This window comes from Quercus suber, unplaced genomic scaffold, assembly GCF_002906115.3.
Source record: "Quercus suber isolate HL8 unplaced genomic scaffold, Cork oak 2.0 scaffold_1, whole genome shotgun sequence".
Lineage (NCBI taxonomy): Eukaryota > Viridiplantae > Streptophyta > Magnoliopsida > Fagales > Fagaceae > Quercus > Quercus suber.
In genome coordinates, this window is record NW_027069468.1 from 1387852 (window position 1) to 1408319 (window position 20468).

Below are 20468 nucleotides of genomic sequence, written 5' to 3' on the forward strand. Positions count from 1 at the left end.
TTCATGGGATCAACACATCTACCTCCCTCTCACACCAATATTCCATGGCCGAACCATGAAGTAAAGGCCTCATTGCCTCTCAAATATCATACTCTATATCATTAATTATAGGCACATATTGGTCGAGCCCGAATTGGTGTGACACTCTATGAGGATTGTATTTCATGAGGATAAAACCTGAACTATTGAGGCAAGGGATCGACAATGGGGAAGTAATGAGCAGAAAATTCAAAACCTTGCTACCATCCCCTAAGTAAACATTTGAGAATCAAGCCTAGTACACAAAAATGGGGAAGGAGAAAAGAATCCGCCGGCATGATAAGCATAAGGCCTCCAAATAAAATAAGAGGCAGTATCTAACGAATCAATTACCAGCAAACCCCATACCTTTAAAGCCATCCACTTCATCAATAAAGGAAAGCCATGCTCAAACCCGAAAAATCTGTCTTCACCATCAAGAATTCCAATCGAAATCACCCTTTTAGTGTCACGGATGTCACTTACACTTTTTCCTACGTTAAGGTAACTTCTTGAACACTCCCAAGCAAAAGCTTGCAACATCACTATGTTTACCCCAGAATCAACAATGTGGTACAAAGAACCAGCTAGTTCATTATAATGAAGTTGGTCTAATTCTGAGTAAAGGCAGCCTAAAAATAAAGCACCTAACGGTAAGGACATACCTTAGGAAAGCTTTATGGCAAGAAGAAAAGTGAAGGGTTTGATGACCTGAGCAGGGTTGCAGCTAAAGATGCATTTACTCAACCACATTGCTAAGAATGTAGCCTTCCCAATCGCACGACTACCAAGCTTCTTAAATGCGAGAATCCATGAAGAAAACCTGGCCCTTTGACCTGTGGGTGATGCCACATGACCCTCAAATGCCTTATAAAGTCTTTCTTTGATTTTAGCCTCTTTGCTATCCAACTCCAAATCCATTGGATTCAACCTCCCCATGCTTAGCAGTAAGAATAATCTCTCTACATCTTCAAGGGTGACAGTGGTTTCCCCCCAAGAGAAAAAGAAAGTGTGGGTTTTCGAGCTCTAGCGGCGAATCAAGTACTACAGTGCAATAATGTCCCTAAATACATGCCACCCTCGAGACATCAATACCGCTTCAAAAATGTTGGCATTGCAAAGAGCTTGACAAAATCCATCATTCTCAATTTCCTTATTGAGCCAATCAGACCAACCATTGATCAATCCGCTAGGACAACAAAATTGCACTGGTGAAGGCAAAAGCTCCTTCTGCTGGAGGCGCAAATCCATAACCCCAGATGTTGTAGGTACCTATGCAGTTTCGGGATTGGGGGCTTCACGCTTTATATTCCATTGAGAAGGAGCATCAGATGCACCGATGTTAATCGGAACAATGGGAAACAAGGGAGAAGAGTAATACCACGGGTCTTGCAACGGTAGGAGCAATTTTCTCGCGATTTCAACATCAACGGCGGTGGGTGCTTTCTCTTCTTCAACCATGAACACAACTTGATGATGGAAGCCTCTCAAACACAGATAAAAGGGAGAAGAAAAGGAACAATAGAGGAGGAATAGAATGGTTCCTTCTTCCTTTTATGGACATCAAGGCCCATCGAAATCTGGCCCTGATCAGACAATGAGCCCAACCCGTCCAAAATTTGTTCATTCAGAGGTTGAGAAAAGTGATGGCAATCAAAATCATGTGACCCATCTAGCTACTAAGGGTCCTTTTGTAGATCGCACTACCCTACTCAATGTTGAGGATCAATCTAGACTGACACAACACCATGTGCCAAGCAACGGTCATAATCGAGGGTAGAAAAATAAGCAAAAAGCTCAGATTCTTGCTGGGGCTAGAGGCGGTCTAATGAGCTTCTCTGAAAAAGAGACCGGACTCCAAAGCTTTGTTCGGTCTAGCAGTAAGTCCACCAAGATGTCGATGATGGAATGGAGACCCTTCAATCAAGCATCGCTAGAATTTCAAGCTTTCACTACTGGGGGCTCTAAGTATCCTAACAAATCCAGTGGAGTAGAAATCGGAGATACCGCCACTCATCTTGATGAGGTAGAGTTGACATCTTCCCCAACAAAAGGTTCGTTGCGAGACATTACAAATCAGGATCAAGCCCGAAGTGGGGAAGTGGCAGGTGTACAATCAGACACTGCTATGAACATCTCGAGGGCTTCGTTGAAAAGAATTGATCTAGCTTTGAGAGCCAAACTGGAAGCCAGGCAGAACAATGTAGAAAATGCTACTCATCCTACTAATGACAATGAAGACCAAATGCAGGTTGATAGTAGGAATGACCACAATGACAATGAAATGTGTTGTGATGAGGGAAGTGATTCACACCTTTCTTGATTTTATTTACTACCTATTTATTTTATTATAAATGAACATTGTTAGTTGGAATTGTCAGGGTGCTCTTAACCCCCCCTTTAATAATTCTGTTCATGATTTAGTTCAAAATTTGTCTCCTGCTATTATGATTATAACTGAAACCAAGGTTAGTGGCACTAGGGCTAAGGACATCACTGATCGATTACCGTTTGATGGAGCCATCCATGCTAATAATATCGGTCTGACTGGAGGTTTGTAGGTTCTCTGGGATTCAGGCTAGGCTAAAGTGTCTGAGTTATCATCCACCGAACAAGAAATTCATGCCATTGTCAAGGATTTGTCACTGGGTACTTCCTGGCTTCTCTTAGCTATCTATGCTAGCCCCAGATTTGCTGAAAGGAAGCTGTTGTGGGAAAATCTTATCACAGTTGCTAGTCTTCACTCCATGCCTTCGGTTATGGCTGGTGATTTTAATGAAGTGCTAGATGGTGAGGATAAATTTAAGGGTAGACGAGTGAATCTGAGCAGAGCTATGAAGTTTCAGGAGTGCTTAAATAATTGTAGAATGATTGATCTTGGCTTCTTTGGACCAAGATTCACCTGGTCTAACCTTCGCCCTCTCTCTCAGTAGGTTCAGGAGAGAATTAATAGAGTGTTTGTGAATACTAAGTGGAACAACATCTATTCGGAAGCGTGTGTGACTCACCTGGAGAGGGCTCACTCAGACCATAGTACCATTATTCTTAAGTTGAAACATGAAGCTGGAGTGCAATTTTCTCGACCATTTAGATTTAAGCCAATTTGGTTGTTTGATCCTTCATTTCCTAGTGTGGAAAGGGTGACTTGGAGTGCTTCTAATAGCTTGGCTGCTGCAGTGACTAATTTTGCGGCTAAGGCGAAGGAGTGGAATAAGAATCAATTTGGTAACATCTTCCACAGGAAACGAAGACTTGGTGCTAGGCTTAGGGGTGTTCAGTTTGTGCTTGTGGATAGGCCTAGTAGCTCTCTAATTGACCTGGAGAGGGGTTTAAGGGTTGAATATTCGGAGGTCCTTCACCTTGAAGAAGAATTTTGGAGTATGAAGTCGCGTATCACCTGGATTATTGAAGGAGATAGAAAAACGGCTTTTTTCCTCATGTCGGCCCTTGTCCATAGAAGAAGAAATAAGATTACCTGCATTAAGGATCGATTGGGAAATTGGCTGAATGGAGACTCTATAATTACTGTTCATAAGACAGGGTTTTATTGACCTATTCTCCTCGTCACAAGTTAGTGTGCCTTTTGAGGATTGGATACCTCCTTGCTGGAAATGCAGATTGGGTAATGAGGATAAAGGTAGATTAGAAGTTCCAGTGACAGATGATGAGATATTTGATGCTCTTAAGGCCCTTAAGCCTTATAAGACACCTGGTCCGGAAGGGCTTTATGTGGGATTCTTCCAACGTTTCTGGCTCATTGTTGGGAATTTAGTCAAAACAGTGGTAAAATCTATATTCTCCACTAGGGTTATGCCGGAGTATTTAAATAAAAATCTTATTACGCTGATCCCTAAGTGCAAAAGTCTTGAGTCTTTAAATAATTACCGGCCTATTAGTCTTTGCAATACAGTCTACAAGTTTGTCACAAAAATTATTGTTGGCAGTATAAGACACCTGCTGCCTTCACTGGTCTTTTCCCTTCAAATTGCATTTGTGCCTGGTAGAAAAAGGGTGGACAATGCAATAATAGTCCAGGAGATAGTGCATTCCATGTCAAGGAGGAAAGGAAGGATAGGGTTGATGGCTATAAAAATTAATTTAGAAAAGGAATATGATCACCTTGAATGGAGCTTTATTCGAGATATGTTGAAGTTGTTCAACTTTCCTAATCATCTGACCTCTCTAATTATGAGTTGTGTGTCCATTTCCTCCATTTCTGTGCTAGTTAACGATGGAGGTCTTGATTATTTTCATCCTTCTAAGGGAATTCACCAAGGGGATCCCTTATCCCCATACCTTTTTATTTTGTGTATGGAAGTTCTAGGAGCTTTAATTACTCAAAAGTGTGAAGCCAAGCTTTGGGACCCTGTTAGAGTTGCATCGGGGGGTATAGCATTCTTACATCCATTCTTTACTGATGATTTGGTCCTTTTCGCTAAGGCTGATCAGAAAAACTGTATTGCCATCAAAGATGCCATTGGGACATTCTGTGTGCTTTCTGGGCAGAAGGTGAGTGATGAAAAATCCCGTGTTTTCTGTTCCCCGAATATCTCTAGAGAAGCTCGTGAGGAATTATGCAACACACTTGGGTACTGATCTACACCAACTCTAGGGAAGTATTTAGCATTTCCCATCAAGCATACCTCAGATCCTCATGATTTTGGATTTGTCATTGAATGGGTCCAAAGTTAGCTCGCTAGTTGGAAATCCCATTTGCTTTCCTTTGTATGAAGGCTTGTGCTCACACAAGTTGTTACTGTGGCCATCCCTAGTTATACCATGCAGTGTTCAATCCTTCCCCCAAAAATTATCAAGTGTGTGGACAAGCTTAATCGGGATTTCTTATGGGGGTCTACTAAAAAAAAAAATCCATATGATGAGCCGGAAGAAGGTGATGAAGTCTAAGAAAGACGGGGGTCTTGGTTTGCAGGCAGCCAAGGAAAAGAATACTACCTTGCTTGCAAAACTGAATTGGCATATGCACTGTGAAAAAGAATCCCTGTGGGCTCGGGTGTTGAGTCATAAATACATCAATCGTAGGAGAAGTGTGGGGAACCAGATCTATATGGGAAGAATTAAAGGTTGCTCCACTGTGTGGAAAGGTATTAAGGAAGGGGAATCTCTTTTTAAGAAAGGCACCAAGTGGATTGCAGGTCAAGAGAGCAATTTATCATTTTGGTATGACAAGTGGCTCAATAAAGGGACACTGCGAGAGCTTATTGTTGGCCCTTTTAATAGAGAGGAAGAAAATCTCCAGCTTAAAGATGTCTTTAAACAAGGGCGATAGGACTTGGGGTGCATCTCCTTTGCTTTTCCTCCGATTCTATTGTAGGATATTAAAGCAAATCCTATGCCGCTTATGACTACTAGCACAGATCGTATCTCTTGGTTTTTGTCCCCAAGTGGAGAATTTGTTTTGAAAGATGCCTATAAGCTTGCATTTATCGAAGATGGTAGCCATACCTTTAATTTTGACACTAGTAGTTGGGTTTGGAAGATTCCTACACTTCCAAAAATCAAGTGCTTCCTTTGGCAATGCTGCCACCTAAGTATTCCTGTCAGAAAAACTCTTGCATCCAAAGGAATGAACAACTCCCACCTCTACTCCCTTTGCAATAATGAAGCTGAATCAATCATCCACATGCTAAGAGATTGTCCATTGGCCCGTCAAGTTTGGGAGTTCCTTATTCCTTCTTCTGTAATAAATACTTTATATGGCTCAACCTTGGTGGACTGGCTGTGTACCAATTGCAAATCTAATGCTTGCTCTCATATGGGAATTTTTTGGAATATTATTTTTCCTTTTGGTGTTTGGAGTATTTGGTTACACAAAAATAAGGTTGTCTTTAAAGGTAATAACCCCCCAAAGTTGAACAACTACGAAGTGATGACTAAAGCAGTAGAATTTGCTTTCTTGGGTGTGAATGGGAAGAATGTTAGGGTGAAAACTATTATTCAAGTTAGATGGACATCGCGCCCAGCTCAGTGGTTCAAACTAAATTCGGATGGGTCTTCAATGGGCAACCCAAGGCTCACGGGTGGAGGAGGCATCATCAAGAATGTAGAGGGCAAGTGGATTAAGGGGTATGCGAGAGCTCTTGGAAACACGACTAGTGTTGCTGTTGAATTGTGGGCATTAAGAGATGGAATTCAATTATGTTTAGAGCTGAATCTACCCGCGATGATAATTGAATTGGATGCTATGCTTGTTATTGATCTGATAAGGAATACAAACCACAACCTAAATGGAAATAACAATCTTGTTGCTGATTGCAGGCCAGAATTCCAAGGGTTCAAATTCGACACTGTTATAGAGAGGCTAACAAATGTGTGGATGCACTAGCTAGGAGGGGTGCGCTGCTTCCTTGTGATTTTCTTGTTTTTGATTCCCCCCAATAGACATTGCTCTGTTGTTAAGTTCAGAAAATGATGGGGTTTTGAATGAGCGGACTATTGCTCCTATTTCAGTTTTGTTTGTTTTTAGATCTCTTAAAAACACAATCAAATTAACCTAGTTAACAAGCCAAGTTATTACTTAGTCCAAATTCCAGATCTAGGTTAGCACAATTGTAAAGTTGTGATTTACAACTATGTTTTATGTTGATTTTATTCCATGACAAAATGTGTTGTAATTGCTTTAATTTTGTTCCTTGTAATTTGTGGGATTTTATTGCATTGGGTTTAGTATTAAGTTGGTGAAGACTCAAGCTTAATTAAAGACTAGTGGATTTTGCAAGAAGCTCGCGAGAAGCTAACCCGCAAAGGAGCCATGTGAAAAGCACATGATTGGAAGTTGAAGAGTCGTGCCAGGCTATCGTTTTCATGAGTGTCTCACGGGTAAGGCCTTCCCGCGAGGTAGTCGCGAAACATTCTATCTGGAGGATTTTTAAGAGTGACTTTTTTTTCCTTCACCCATACTATATATACCCTCATTACTAACAAATGTAAAGGAGGCTATTCAGAGAAAAAAAACCCTAGATAGGTTTTCTACAACACACACACCCATCTTTTTGAGAGAAAGCTACTCATCCTTAGTAAGAAATTATTGTAGCCTCTTCTCTATCCCTCTCTCATTGTCATACTTTGAGAGTATATTTGTACCCAAACACAACCCACACTTATTCAGAGTGTAGAAAGTGTTTTGGAGCTTGGGGAGCTTTAGGGATTTGCCAAAAGAAGCCGGTAAGGCTTGGTGGATGCAATCGGGCGTATTGCGGGATCTGAAAAGTTAGACAAGACACGGTTCCGAGAAGCCTTGTTGGAGTAGGAGCTTAGAGGGCTTACGTACATCAGGTAGATTAGGCTTGAAGGGTCTCTTGCTAACTCATGTATCCCAACTGATCGTCTAGTGGATTGATTACCACTTGGAGGGCGGCGGAGAGGTTTTTCGCCGAGTTCTTCGGTTTCCTCTTCGATAACACATCGGTGTGTTATCTTGTGTTTGCATTCTCTCTTCGCTTACTCTTGTGCTTTACTTTTATTGTTTGTTATTCTTGTTTATGCACTAGAGTAGTATCAGTTGATTACGCTTCATTTTCTCTTGTTCAGCACTTAGTTTTAAGTTAGTGTAAAATCAATCGAGCCATAATCTTTTAATTTTGGGGGGGGGGGGTTTAAACAGCTCTTGTGTTTTCAACACATTTTTTAGTTTTCAACAATCATATATCATATCAATGTAAAGTGCGAAATACAAAGAACACAAAGATATGATCACCAAGGAAAACCAAACTAGTAAAAAAACCTAGGGAGGATTTAACCTAACTATCTTCAAGGTAAAACTGAATCCACTATGAAAGAATCGAATTTTTACAATAGCGACTTAGACCACTAACATCCTATTACTACCTCATGTAGAAAACTTACTAACACGACCACGTGCAAGCTCCGAGACCACGAACTCCTTCTTTCTTGGATTCTCTAGCAAGTACAAGCACTTCCGCTTGTGTATCTTTAAGCTCTTTAGTGTAGCAACTGAATGATAATCAAGCTCTCAATGAAATCTCCTTCTTGATAATCCTAACCACGTGCAAGCTCCGAGACCACGAACTCCTTCTTTCTTGGATTCTCTAGCAAGTACAAGCACTTCCGCTTGTGTATCTTTAAGCTCTTTAGTGCAGCAACTGAATGATCATCAAGCTCTCAATGAAATCTCCTTCTTGATAATCCTAAGCATGTATAAGGCAACCACCTCTCAGATCTCACAAGAGATTCACACATACAGCAAATAGAGCAACCTCTAAAACGTGGCTAGGGTTTTCCTTTTATACCCAGGGCAAAACATAAAACCTTACACGACATATGGGCTTAGGGCTGAGTTGGAAATTTTGCAGAAAAAACATTTTGCCTGACTTTCGATCGGTCGAGTCTAATTCTCGATCGATCGAGCCAAACCAAATTGCACAATGAATTCTGCTGCAGCTCGATTCTAACTTTACATAAAACACATACTTTGAGCAACTCTAACACAAGATTAAAAACTTGTTTTGATCATGGTTTGCCAACAATACTAATTAGAGTTCTAATACATTAGTTCTTAAATACTTAGAACCTAACAAGTTTCTTAGTTTATAAAACTTTCCTTTTCACCAAAAAAAAAAAAAGAAAAAAAAAAAGAGAAAAAAGAAGAAGAAGAAGAAGACAAGGAGCACATAAATTATGCTGCTTTAGCTATGGGAAAATAAGAACCCCCAAGAGTATTGTTATCTATGGTCAAATCCTTCTTATTCTCTATAGTCAAATACGGTTGCTATTAATGTTGGAAGATTGTTATTTACTTAGAATCTACTGCGTTTTTTTCAAAGCAAATATGGCAAATGGATTGTTCAACTAGTGTTTCTCAAAGAAAAAAAAAAAAAAAAAAAAAAGAAAGAAAAGAAAAGAAAAGAGATTGTTCAACTAGTATACATATAAAAATAAGCAAGTTAAATTTGTTCAAACTTTGACAAATAAATAGTCTCAAAAAGTAGCATAATCTGCGTAGCGATTGGGGTAGTCATGTCGTTTGCGCGTACGTACGTCGGCACGGCCCCACATGGCCACGGAGCGTGGACGGACAAGTCCAAGAATGAAATTCTCTTACACACACAACAATGTCTTTGTCTTTTCTCAGACACTGCTCTGTGCCACAACAACGCACGCAAACAATATATGGATCAAAACCCAAATGTCCAAAACTAAAAGCCTCTCTTTTTGTGATTATTGGGATTTAAACCTTTGAGGCTTTATTACTCCTATAGTATTGCTGCTCTTTTAGTCTTCTTCTTCTTCCCCAAAATCTCAAAATTCTCAGTTATCTTTGCAATCTCACTGCCGTTCATCAATGAGGATCAGAAAGCGGTGGCTCCCTCCTCCTCCTCTAGTTTCACCGCCAGATGTTTTATCTTCAACTCCTCAGGTGAGTCAACCTCCATTACAGCCATCTATCACTGGCCATGATCTACGGCTACTGGAGCATCTTCAGCCAGTCAAAGTCAGCAATATCAGCGGCTGGGATTGCCCAAACCATAACAACTATTCAAAGGCAAAAAACGAGTGTAGCTCAGATAGTTATTCCAACGAGGTACATAAGAGGTCTAATGTTTGTTCTTCTCTCCACTATGTTCTTTGTATGCAGCTTATTAAGGTTTTTATCAATGTTTAAACAGTGTTGTTTTGGGCTTGCCTTGTAGGAACCACCTACCCATGCCAGAGAAGAAGAAGAAAGCACTTCCAAGGACAACAAGTTTAGTGCAACTAAGCAAAGGTAATAATCTCAAAGGAAAATTCTTTGTGTTTCAATAGGATGTGCATTGTGCAGTTCATACTTCATATTGTTCATGCTAACTTTTTGCCACTCGTTTGTTTTTATTATAAATTTTCCGTTGCCCTCTATTGTACGTAGCACCAATATTCTTTAGAGTTTCCAGCTGTAGTAATTAATGCGCCTAGCTTCTGTGTGTGTGTGCGCGTCTGCAGTGTCAGATGGTACAAGCAGAAAAGTGCTGCAGAGACACAGACAGAGACATCACCTACAAGTTCCATTTCTTCGTCCTTATCTTATTTTGGTACGTATACATATATCAGTTCTATATTCGTACATACAAATGTTCCCATAATTAAGTTCATAACCATATATACAAATTGCCCATACTTCTGTTGTGTGCCTATTGCCTAGAGAAGCCAATATTGCCTCATCATTTCTTACAAAGTTCTCTTTTGTTTGGATCTTTTGATTTGGGTTGCTGCCCTAGATCCTAGTCTTGTTAAAGTTCTTAGGGGGCTGGATGCAATGCAATTGCAGGTCCCCCTATGTATAAATCTTATTTATTGATAAAGTTTTTCATTTCATCAAAAATAGCTAATAACATTAATATGAATGTTTTTTGTATATATGTGTATGTATGTTGGCGAGTTTATTATAGAAAAAATTACATAACTTTTTTCACCTCCGATGTTATGATATTTAAAAAAAAAAAAAAAAAAATTATTGTGTATGTAGCATCGATGGTTATTGACACTGTTATTTCAGTCTCTGATATGGATTTGATGAACAATGACAGTGACAGGAAGCTGGAGTGAGGAAGAGAAAGCATTCCCGTTGAAGAAAAGAAGAGCAAGCTTCATTAGATTAATGTTAAAAAATGAAGCTACAAGGAAGCAAGAGAAGGAAGAAATGGGTAAGAAGAGTACTAGTACTGGTGCAATTGCAAATGATGAGGAGAGGTGCGGCAGGTCAAATGGGAAGAAATGGAAATGTTGGCAATCGGCTCTTGAGGGTTATGCTCAATGTGAGTATCACTTGAATCAAGAAAGAGTGAGAAACATGAGGCATGTTTGTAAGCAAAGACAAGCTGCACAGATAAGTAGTAAAGCCGAGAAGGTACTGGATACTAGTTTGTGCGGTGAGGATGAGTTTAACTGTAATGATGATGATGATGATGATGATTATGGTGTGGGATTTGAGGTTGGTAAGGTTGGTTTGGTGAAGGCTCGGTCAATAACTAGTTTTTACTAGCTCTTACTGCTTCCCGCCTGTGGCTACTCTTGAGTCTACATGGCCTTAGCTAGTGACAAATTAATGGCAATAGTTGAATTGGTAGGTGTTTGATCAATTTTTATGAACACGAATAGTGCATTTAGTTATCATGACTAACATTTTCCAACATGAAATATGAACTTTTGTTTAATGCTGTTCAAACGTTGACGCAAATGAAAAGGGTCTTTCTTGTTTCTTTCCAATTTGTATATTGTTTATTTTTATTATATTTTATTAAGAGCCGGATGAGTGGAGAAAAAAAGATCTCATGTGCCTATCTTATAGGACTTGCCTCTTGCAAGTTATCTTATGTGCCCGTCTTATGTAGTAAGCAAAACTTATGTGCCCGTCTTACATAGCACGCCTTTTGCTTAGGATCTATATGCTTGTAAGAGGTATTTCATAAAACTAGCACACAGGGAGAGTATGGGTGGTAAAAATAATGTTACACACGATGTTTCTTACAACGGTTTATTTGACATGTTTTTATTAGTTCTTATTTAGGTTTACCACATATATCACTTTTTGATTTACCATTTATAACTTATCAATTTAGCAATTATGAAATACTTGGCAAAACTACATTTATTAATCTAGTAATGGAATGTTCTCATGCTGTCATGCACCTCCCTCTTAATTTATTGGAAGGGAGCAGGGGTGGAGCCAGGGGGGTAGTTGCCCCCTTGGCCCGCCCAAAAAATACTCTTATTTATTATTAAATACTCTTGTTTACTTTTTGTTTTTGAATTTATTAAATGCCATTATGTTTCTTTGGTCTTGAAACAGAGCACAATTTGTAAATAAACCATTGAGGAACCTAAAGTCCACTAGCATGCCTTACACTGAATTTTGTAGTTTGTTCATATCATATTATAATTTGAACCTTTTATGAGTCCATATTAATCAAAATAATAGAAATTCACATATATTGCAGTCAATATATATCTAACTACTAGTAGTTTCATTCATAACTTGAGTTTTGGCTCTAAAAAAAATTAAAAAAATAGATCACTCATGTGAGCAATATCTCAATAGATAAATACAATATTATGAATAAACCCTTTTCTTTTTTGTAGATTTTTTTAATTACATTAAATATCACTTCGTATTTAAATGAATAGCTTTTAATTTTTCAAATTGGTCTCAAATATTATATATTTGCATAATATATGAAGTGCATGTATTGTATATAAATTTTGCCTTCCCCCAACTCAAATCCTAGCTCTGCTATTGGAAGGAAGTGATGGATCAACCATTAAATTTATAAGTGATGGATCAATCATTGATTTCAGTAATGTTAATGTGTTAGCTGTCTTAGTTCAATAACCACGACTGATTATGAGTTCAAGTTAATTTAATTAGTCAATTTTTTTTTTTTTTTGTTGTATAAAAAATATATAGATTTAAATAATACTTTCTTTTGTTTTTTGAGATAAAAGATAGTAATTTTATTAATTAATAATATCAAACAGTATACAATGTCCAAAGTATTGTACTGTTTCAACGTACATAAAACAGGGGAAGCAAAACAACTATTACGAAGGACAACTACAAGACATCCGATGCTTGTGTATGAAGCCCAGCCAATCCGAGAGCCTCGGGATTTCTGCTGTGCAACCGATAGCTGTTGGTATTCCTGCAAGTATCCGATAGCTCCCTTCAATATGTTGGTGGGATGAGATTGTGTCTTTTCAAAGTAAAACTTATTTATGGCAATCCAGATTGCCCAGGACGTCACTGCTCACTTCTCCAAGTCCGATCGTGATAGTTTTTCCCCAACAGCCAAAAGAGGTGGAAAAAATCACACAAATCATTTTGGCATTTTTGGATTCCACCCCTACATTGTGCCCACACATTTCTTGCTAATGGACACTCCCACAGCAGGTGCCCTACTGTCTCGGGTTGTTGGCAGCATATTTCGCACCGCGGGTCCACCTGTAATCTTCGTCTATGAAGGTTTTCTCTGGTTGGCAGAATGTTGGAACACACACGCCAGAGGAACATTCTGACTTTTGGGGGCACATTTATCTTCCAAAGCTTCCTCCATAGTGGCTTCTCAGTGGTTGCTGTGGAATGTTCGATCAGAGTCGGCTCCTTCATCCTCATCACTACCTGATAGGCAGATTTAACCGAGAAGGATTGGGACTTGTTCTCCTTCCATATTAAGACATCCCGTGCTGCTGTGTTTTGCTGCAATGGAATGGACAAAATTTTCATGCGTGTCCTGTGTGCAAAGAGATCAAATATTTTCTCTCTATCCTACTGCATCGTGTTACTATCAATTAAATCCTTCACCATTAAGCCAGGTTGCTGTTCCCCAAGAAGATCGGTTTGTGGGAGAGCCATTTGTGTGTGACAACTCCAATAAACCTGCCATCACCTACTTTCCACTTGGAGCCTTCAATGATAAAATCCCTAGCTGCCAACAAGCTCCTCCAAATATAGGAAGGGTTGCTATCCAATTCAGCATCCATAAAAGAACAGTCAGGAAAATACCTTGATTTATACACCCTGCAAAACAGTGAGTGGGTATTGTGAATAAATCTCCTAGCTTGCTTAGCCAACAATGCTAGGTTGAAGGCTTGAACATTTCTAAAGCCCATCCCCCCTTTTCCTTTTGGATTGCATAACTTCTTCCAATTGATCCAATGCATTTTCTTCTCATCTTTTGTCTAGCCCCACCAATATTTGGTGAATGTGGAGTTTATCGTGTCACATTAAAGGCTTTTGGGATCTTGAATATTGCCAAGGTGTAGGTAGGTATTGCTTGGGTAACCGTTTTAATAAGTATCTCCCTTCCTACTTTTGAGATAAATTTTTCCTTCCAACCCATCACTCTCTTTGTTATTTTCTCCTGTAGGCCTTTAAACGTATTAACCTTTGATTTTCCCCCAACCATAGGCAAGTCGAGATAAATTTCACAATTCTCCATGGCTCTAGCTCCAAAAAGTGCTTGTATGTCCTCTTTAACTGATGGCCCTGTGTTCCAGCTAAAAAAGATGGTTGTTTTTTGTCTATTAATTGCTTGCCCCGAAGTCGCCTCATATATTTCAAGGATTTCTAACAGTTGCTTCCCTTCATTCATCGTGGTTTGGCAGAAGATAAAACTGTCATCTACAAATAATAGATGAGAGATACACACTTCATTTGTACATGATGGGATGCCATGAAAATTTTGTCTCTCCATTGCCTTTTTGATAAAGGAAGAAAGGTCTTCTGCACACAATAGGAAGAGGTATGGGAAGAGGGAGTCACCTTGTTTAATGCCATGGGAAGTCAGTTTCCCATTAATGAGGATTGAGTATGTTGCCGTATGAATTGTTTCCATGGCTAAGTGAATCCATCTATCATCAAATCCCAAATTGAGCATGATTTTTCGAAGAAAATACCACTCTGCTCGGTCATATGCCTTACTGATATCCAGTTTAATTGCCATTTGCCCCTTTTTTTTTCCTTTTTTTTCATTTATTTTGCATCCTATGCAACACCTCAAAAGCCAATGGCGACCCTAGGAATTTTTTTCAAGGTGTTCCTTAAGAAGCATAAATTACACAATCTAATAAAAAGAGAAATTCATATATTGACGACAACAACAACAATAAAAAAAACACGCAAATACATAAAGTTTACAATTTTCTTCTATGAATTTTTAGAAAAATCAGATGGATAGAACTTTGCTAGACGTATCAACTTTTTCTTATTAAAAGTCACAAATGAATTACTTGGATTCAATAAAGCCATACAAAGTAGCAAATTGGTATTCGCCTTTGAAAAACAGTTGTTAAGCTCTTGAAATTGCAAATCTATGACTATGTAGAATAGCTTAAAGCGATAATGATGAAATAAATTTGTATTTTGTTGGGTGTTGCGTCATGGCCTCCCCCTAACTACAAATATTTTATCCATGTTTAAGATAGGAATATCATGTGCAGTATAAAATGAAGACACTTCAACCAATAAAGATTCCCATTCATTATCTCTCATCACTTGCAATCGTTGCTTAGATACTTTAACAAGATCCATAGCATTTACTATATCTTTTTTTTTGCAATGCTATTGACAACTCATTTGTGATCCCTAAAATGTTTTTCATTAAGTGACGAGCAAAGAAAAATTCAACAAATAAAATTGACCTCATAATAGATCGAGCTTCAATTTTTTGGTCGGAGAGACAATCTTCTTTAATAATCTCAAGTACATTGATAGGCTAAGAATGTATTAACCTCTTGTGATGAGTTAACCAATTAATTAGCTAAGTTAATTAATTAATTCAATTTGCATGCAATAAGCGTGGTAGCACAAATAAATCACCAACTAAGTAAAAATGCATCGGAAAATAAATTGACACGGTAATTTGTTTACAAATGGGGAAAACCTACACAGCAAAAATCCCACTGAGTAATTTTAAAGTCACCACTCCCAAGAATTCACTATTATCATAATAAGTGATTACAAGTAAAGGAATCTCAGTACTTTATACCAACTTACAGTTGAACCCTTATCCCAATACCTAATTGAACTTGTTCTGTAGTGACAATCTCTCTATTTAATGCACGGCTCACAGTACGAGACTAACCAATTCGATGCACGGATCCCAATACACGGCTTACTCATCAACATGAGAAAGATGTTGGCTGCAAAGTTCTTCAGTTCATCAACACGATGAAGATCATGAAGCTTCTTGGTTACAAAATCCTACGGTGTACTTAATCATAACTCATGCAAATGTCATTTCATGATTGGTGGGCAATAGTGGTGAAATGATTATTTATACCTTTCTCTTAAGATTTTCTAGTTCTTCCTTACAAAAAGAGTGATACAAGTGTTAAGTACAAAAGATTACTTAATCTTACTTATCACCAACATGAGCCACAAAGCTAACTTGCTTAGTTGTGCATAGAGATGCTTATCTAAGCTACAAAAGATACAAAATTTAGAAAATTTCATTTCAATGACCATCCAAGGTACACAAGTACCAATGTACATAAACACACATTGTTTTTGTATCTTTCTAATTTTTCAATTTTTTTTTAAATTTTTATGAAAAACAAAATAAATCAAAACTGAAAATAAACAAACAAAAACATGTTAGACAAAGCAATGCATAAAACTAGACTGACTTAAAACAAAAAAGCAAAACACACAAGTAATGAAAAAACAAAAACAAGAAGGGGGAGAGAGAGAAAAATGACTAAATCACTTGGAGCCTTTTTCCTTCCACACCTTGGAAGAACATTTCCATTTAGCAAACCCTTGATCCGACGGCAAGGGGGAAGAATTGAAACTGTTCAAGTTCGAAAGGAACATAAGGGCTTTGAGAAGATCTCCAAGAGGAGCAAAGGAGGATGGAAACTGATTCTGGTTTTCTGATGAGATCATACTATTACTTTGTTGAGTGGCTAACCACTTGTAGCAATTAAGTTGAGTATGTCCAGCTGTTCCACAGTGATGACAGAGATGCTACTTCTTCTGTTTAAGCTTTTGAGTGTTTCCCTTCTTAGCCTTAGGGTTTTTGATCTCTTTCTTATCCTGCTTAGGGGGTGCTCCTAAGATAGATTTACCCTTGTCTATGTTCTCACTAGCTAACATATTTTGCACATCATTGTTTTTAGATTCAACATTATTATTAGGAGGAACAAAAACAGTAGTACTAACAGAAGTAATACTAGGAAAAGAGAAATCATACCCTAAAATGGTTCGATCGAAAGCAGATTTTGAAGACTAAGCATCTCATCAAGCTTTGCACTTGAAGTCCTTTCCAACTGAGTTTTGACTTGGAATAATTCTACCTTAAGATTCTTGGTCTTCTCAGCCATGAAATTATTCTCAAATCTCAATACTCCAATGGTCTGATTGGCTTCATCAAACTTTGTGAAAAATTTTTCTCGTTCAAGCTCCACTTCACTGAGCTTCTTGATTTGCTTCATCAAATTTTGTATAGGCTATGTGGATGTCATCTTGTTCATCCATCTCCTCAAATTTAGACTCCACCAAGTCCTCTTCTTCATCCACATTTTCAACAATCCCTTCAGTAGGATTTATAGTGGCAGTGAAGGCATTTAAGATTCCATCATCCTCATTGTTGGAGTCATCTTTAGGCTTAGTGTTGTTCAAAGTAACAGCAAGTGCCTTGCTCTTCCCAATGGTTTTGAGATATGTAGGGCACTTTTGTTTCATGTGTCTTAAGCCTTGACATCCAAAGCATTTTGTCCTGAGGGAACAGTGTATTGACTGTCATCCCTAGCATCCTTCTTTCTATTGTCCTAGTTCTTGAATTGAGACAAGCTAGACTGCTTGCAGTCTTTATCAAATCCTTTATCATTGGTATTCTTCATAAATTTTTCAAACTGCCTTGTAATATAGGATTTCATCTTAGAATCTTCATTATTTGAAGACTCATTTGTGTCACTGCTCTTTGCCTTCAATGCCATGCTCTATCCCTTACTAGATTTCCCTACCTTGTCAAACCCAACTCATAGGCCTATAGAATTCCAACCAACTCTATCAAAGGAATTTTGTCAATATTCTTTGATTTCTCAATTGAGGTGATCTCGGCATGAAATCTCTAGGGTAGAGAACTAGGCACCTTTCTGACAATCTTGGGTTCGGGAATGATTTCCCCAAGATTAAAGGCTAAGTTCACTATGCTTGGCATAGAACTCATCAAATGACTCATCCTCCTCTATCTTAATCTCTTCAAAGCTCGTGGTAAGCCTCTAAAGTTTTGAATCCTTGACAGCCTTAGTTCCCTCATAGGTTGTCTGGAGGATGGTCCATGCTTCCTTTGCAGTTTTAGTAGAGGATATCATCTTGAACTCCCCATTCATGACCACATTGAATAAAGCATTCAATGCTCTGCTATTGAAGTTAGCCGCCTTGATCTTAGCATCATCCCAATCAGCCGGTGCTTCTTTTGGCTTGGTCTAGCCTATCTCCGTAGCTTGCCACACCTTTTTATCTAATGATTGCAAGAAAGCTCTCATGCGTACTTTCAAGTATGCATAGTTAGTGCTATCAAATAAAAGAGGTATAATAAGATACTGTCCTCTATTCATTACAACTAGGGGTCAATGGATCACACAGCAAAGATTAAAACCTAATCAGAGTCTGCCTGCTTTAATACCACTTGATAGGCCAAGAATGTATTAACCCCTTGTGATGAATTAACCAATTAATTAGTCAAGTTAATTAATTAATTCAATTTGCATGCAATAAGCGTGGTAGCACAAACAAATCACCAACTAAGTAAAAATACAATGGAAAATAAATTGACACGGTAATTTGTTTACGAATGGGAAAAACCTATACGGAAAAAACTCCACCAGGTGATTTTAAAGTCACCACTCTTGAAAATTCACTATTATCACAACAAGCGGTTACAAGTAAAGGAATCCCAATACCTTATACTAACTTACAGTTGAACCTTTACCCCAATACCTAATTGGACTTGTTCTGTAATGATAATCTCTCCTTTTAGTGCATGGCTCCCAGTAGGTGACTAACCAACTCGATGCATGGATCCCAGTATACGACTTACTTGCCAACTTGAGAAAGATGTTTGGCTGTAAAGTTCTTCAGTTCATCAACACGATGAAGATCACGAAACTCCTTGGTTACAAAATCCTATAGTGTACAAACACAGCAGCTTCTTGAATAGAAAAAGATGAACTAGGGCATATGTCTCTAGTTCACAATATGCTTATGAAAAACCTTTGCATTGAGTTGCATCACCTGTGATGATCCTTAAAACAATCCTTATATATGTTTAGGATTGTGAGAAAAGAAAGCCTAAACATCTATTCACAAATTGGAGTAAAATCAGCTCTGAAAAACTGAATTTCATAAACCTTGATAGATAGCTTATCTGTTGAGAAGCTGTTGAGCATCGAGCTTCGGTAGACTTTTAAACCTCAATAGATACTAACTATCAAGATTTAAAACCTAGCACTTCTTCACTTGTTTCTTAGATAAACTTGCATGGTTTTAACACTTTAACTTGAAACCTTGTTCCTTGAAGTATTAAACACGTCCTAGATCTACCCAATTACAAGTAAAGTGCGTTTTGTCAAAGAATTAGCCAATTCTATATTGACATAGGTTCCTAACAATGAATCACATATGTCCTAACATACATCAACAACAGCAGATAACATTAAAATCAAGTTGAGAATAGTCCCCTAATATGATCCCCAATGTATATTACCAAGATGTTTTAAGATTTGTCTCTTGATTCAAACCTTGCCCACTTCTACATACACCCTTCTCTAATTCTTCTTTAATTTTGGCAAATTGTGCATCTCGAAGAGCATCTCATCTCTTACAAGAGCCTTCAACAATAGTTACTAAATTACTAACCACATAAAAAAATTCAGCAATGTTAATGTGATTTTTAGCAACGGCAATAAGAGTCAATTGAAGTTGATGAGCAAAACAATGGACATTGATATCAAAATTGAAGCTGACTTATTCTCTTTCAAAATTAAAGTTTTGAGACCATTGATATCACCTTGCATACTACTAGCCCCGTCATAACTTTGCCTACGTAGTTTTGATAAACTCAAATTATGTTCACGAAGTAAACATTCAACAACATATTTTAGTGACAAAGCAGTGGTACTTGCAACATATACAATACCAAGGAACCGCTCTATAATAATTCCTTTTTTATTCACATAATGAAGAATGAGGGCCATTTTCTCTTTCATTGAGATAACACGTGACTCATCAACTAATATTGAAAAGAACCCATTGTCAAGATCCTTGATGATGGCTTTGGATGTTTCATGTGTAATTGCATTCACAATGTCTTTTTGAATTTCATAGTGGGTAAGCTTGCAATTTTTTGGAGTTTTTTGCAACACTTCATTGTTAGATTCATGATCCGCCAAAAATTGTAAAAGCTCAAGGAAATTTCTTTTATCACTTGAACCTTGAGATTCATTGCGACTACAAAAAGCTAACCCCCGGCATAAAAGGAATCTTTTACAATCAACTATTGCATTTAATTGAACCCGATATTCAATTTTATCTTGATTTGATTTCTTAATCAAAACACTTTAAATGTGTTGCTTTTCCTTCATTAGATCTTCACTCTTCTTGACAGCTTGGTTATGAGCACTATTAACTCCTCCAACATGAGATGATAACTTCTCTTTTTGATTTCAAAGTTTGAATCCATTCGTTACAAAAGTCTCTCCTCCTCCTTGCTTACCAACATCTTGCCCAAATAGGTAGCAATATAAACAAAATACTACATCCTTGTTTATAATATATTCCAACCAGTTTCTATTTACATACCAATCGAATCTAAATCGATGGGGCTTTCCAAAAAATCTGTTGAAGGGTAATCATGGAGAACAGGTTGACAAGGGTATTTTTGTAAATAAAATCTTCTTATTTCATCATGATTATTAGGATAATAAGATGATATCTTTTC

The 20468-nt window shown here is 37.9% G+C and overlaps 2 protein-coding genes across 3 annotated transcripts; both read left to right on the forward strand.

Annotated features, from left to right (window-relative positions):
* Positions 1-1912: 1912 nt before the first annotated feature.
* LOC112028379 (uncharacterized) lies at positions 1913-4614 on the forward strand. The gene is made up of 5 exons (XM_065776915.1): positions 1913-2269; positions 2400-2571; positions 2689-2834; positions 2952-3559; positions 3636-4614. The coding sequence occupies exons 1-5, from the start codon at positions 1913-1915 to the stop codon at positions 4612-4614; spliced, it is 2262 nt and encodes a 753-aa protein (XP_065632987.1).
* Positions 4615-9131: 4517 nt separating this feature from the next.
* Positions 9132-11228, forward strand: LOC112028378 (uncharacterized). 2 transcript variants are annotated; one of them, XM_065775865.1, is made up of 4 exons: positions 9132-9577; positions 9687-9760; positions 9973-10061; positions 10563-11228. In XM_065775865.1, exons 1-4 carry the CDS (start codon positions 9338-9340, stop codon positions 11009-11011), a joined length of 852 nt encoding a protein of 283 aa, XP_065631937.1. In that variant the 5' UTR covers positions 9132-9337; the 3' UTR covers positions 11012-11228. The 2 variants fall into 2 exon arrangements, with proteins under 2 accessions (XP_065631937.1, XP_023916834.2); XM_024061066.2 differs by having other exon boundaries at positions 9134-9577; positions 10557-11228.
* Positions 11229-20468: the final 9240 nt, after the last annotated feature.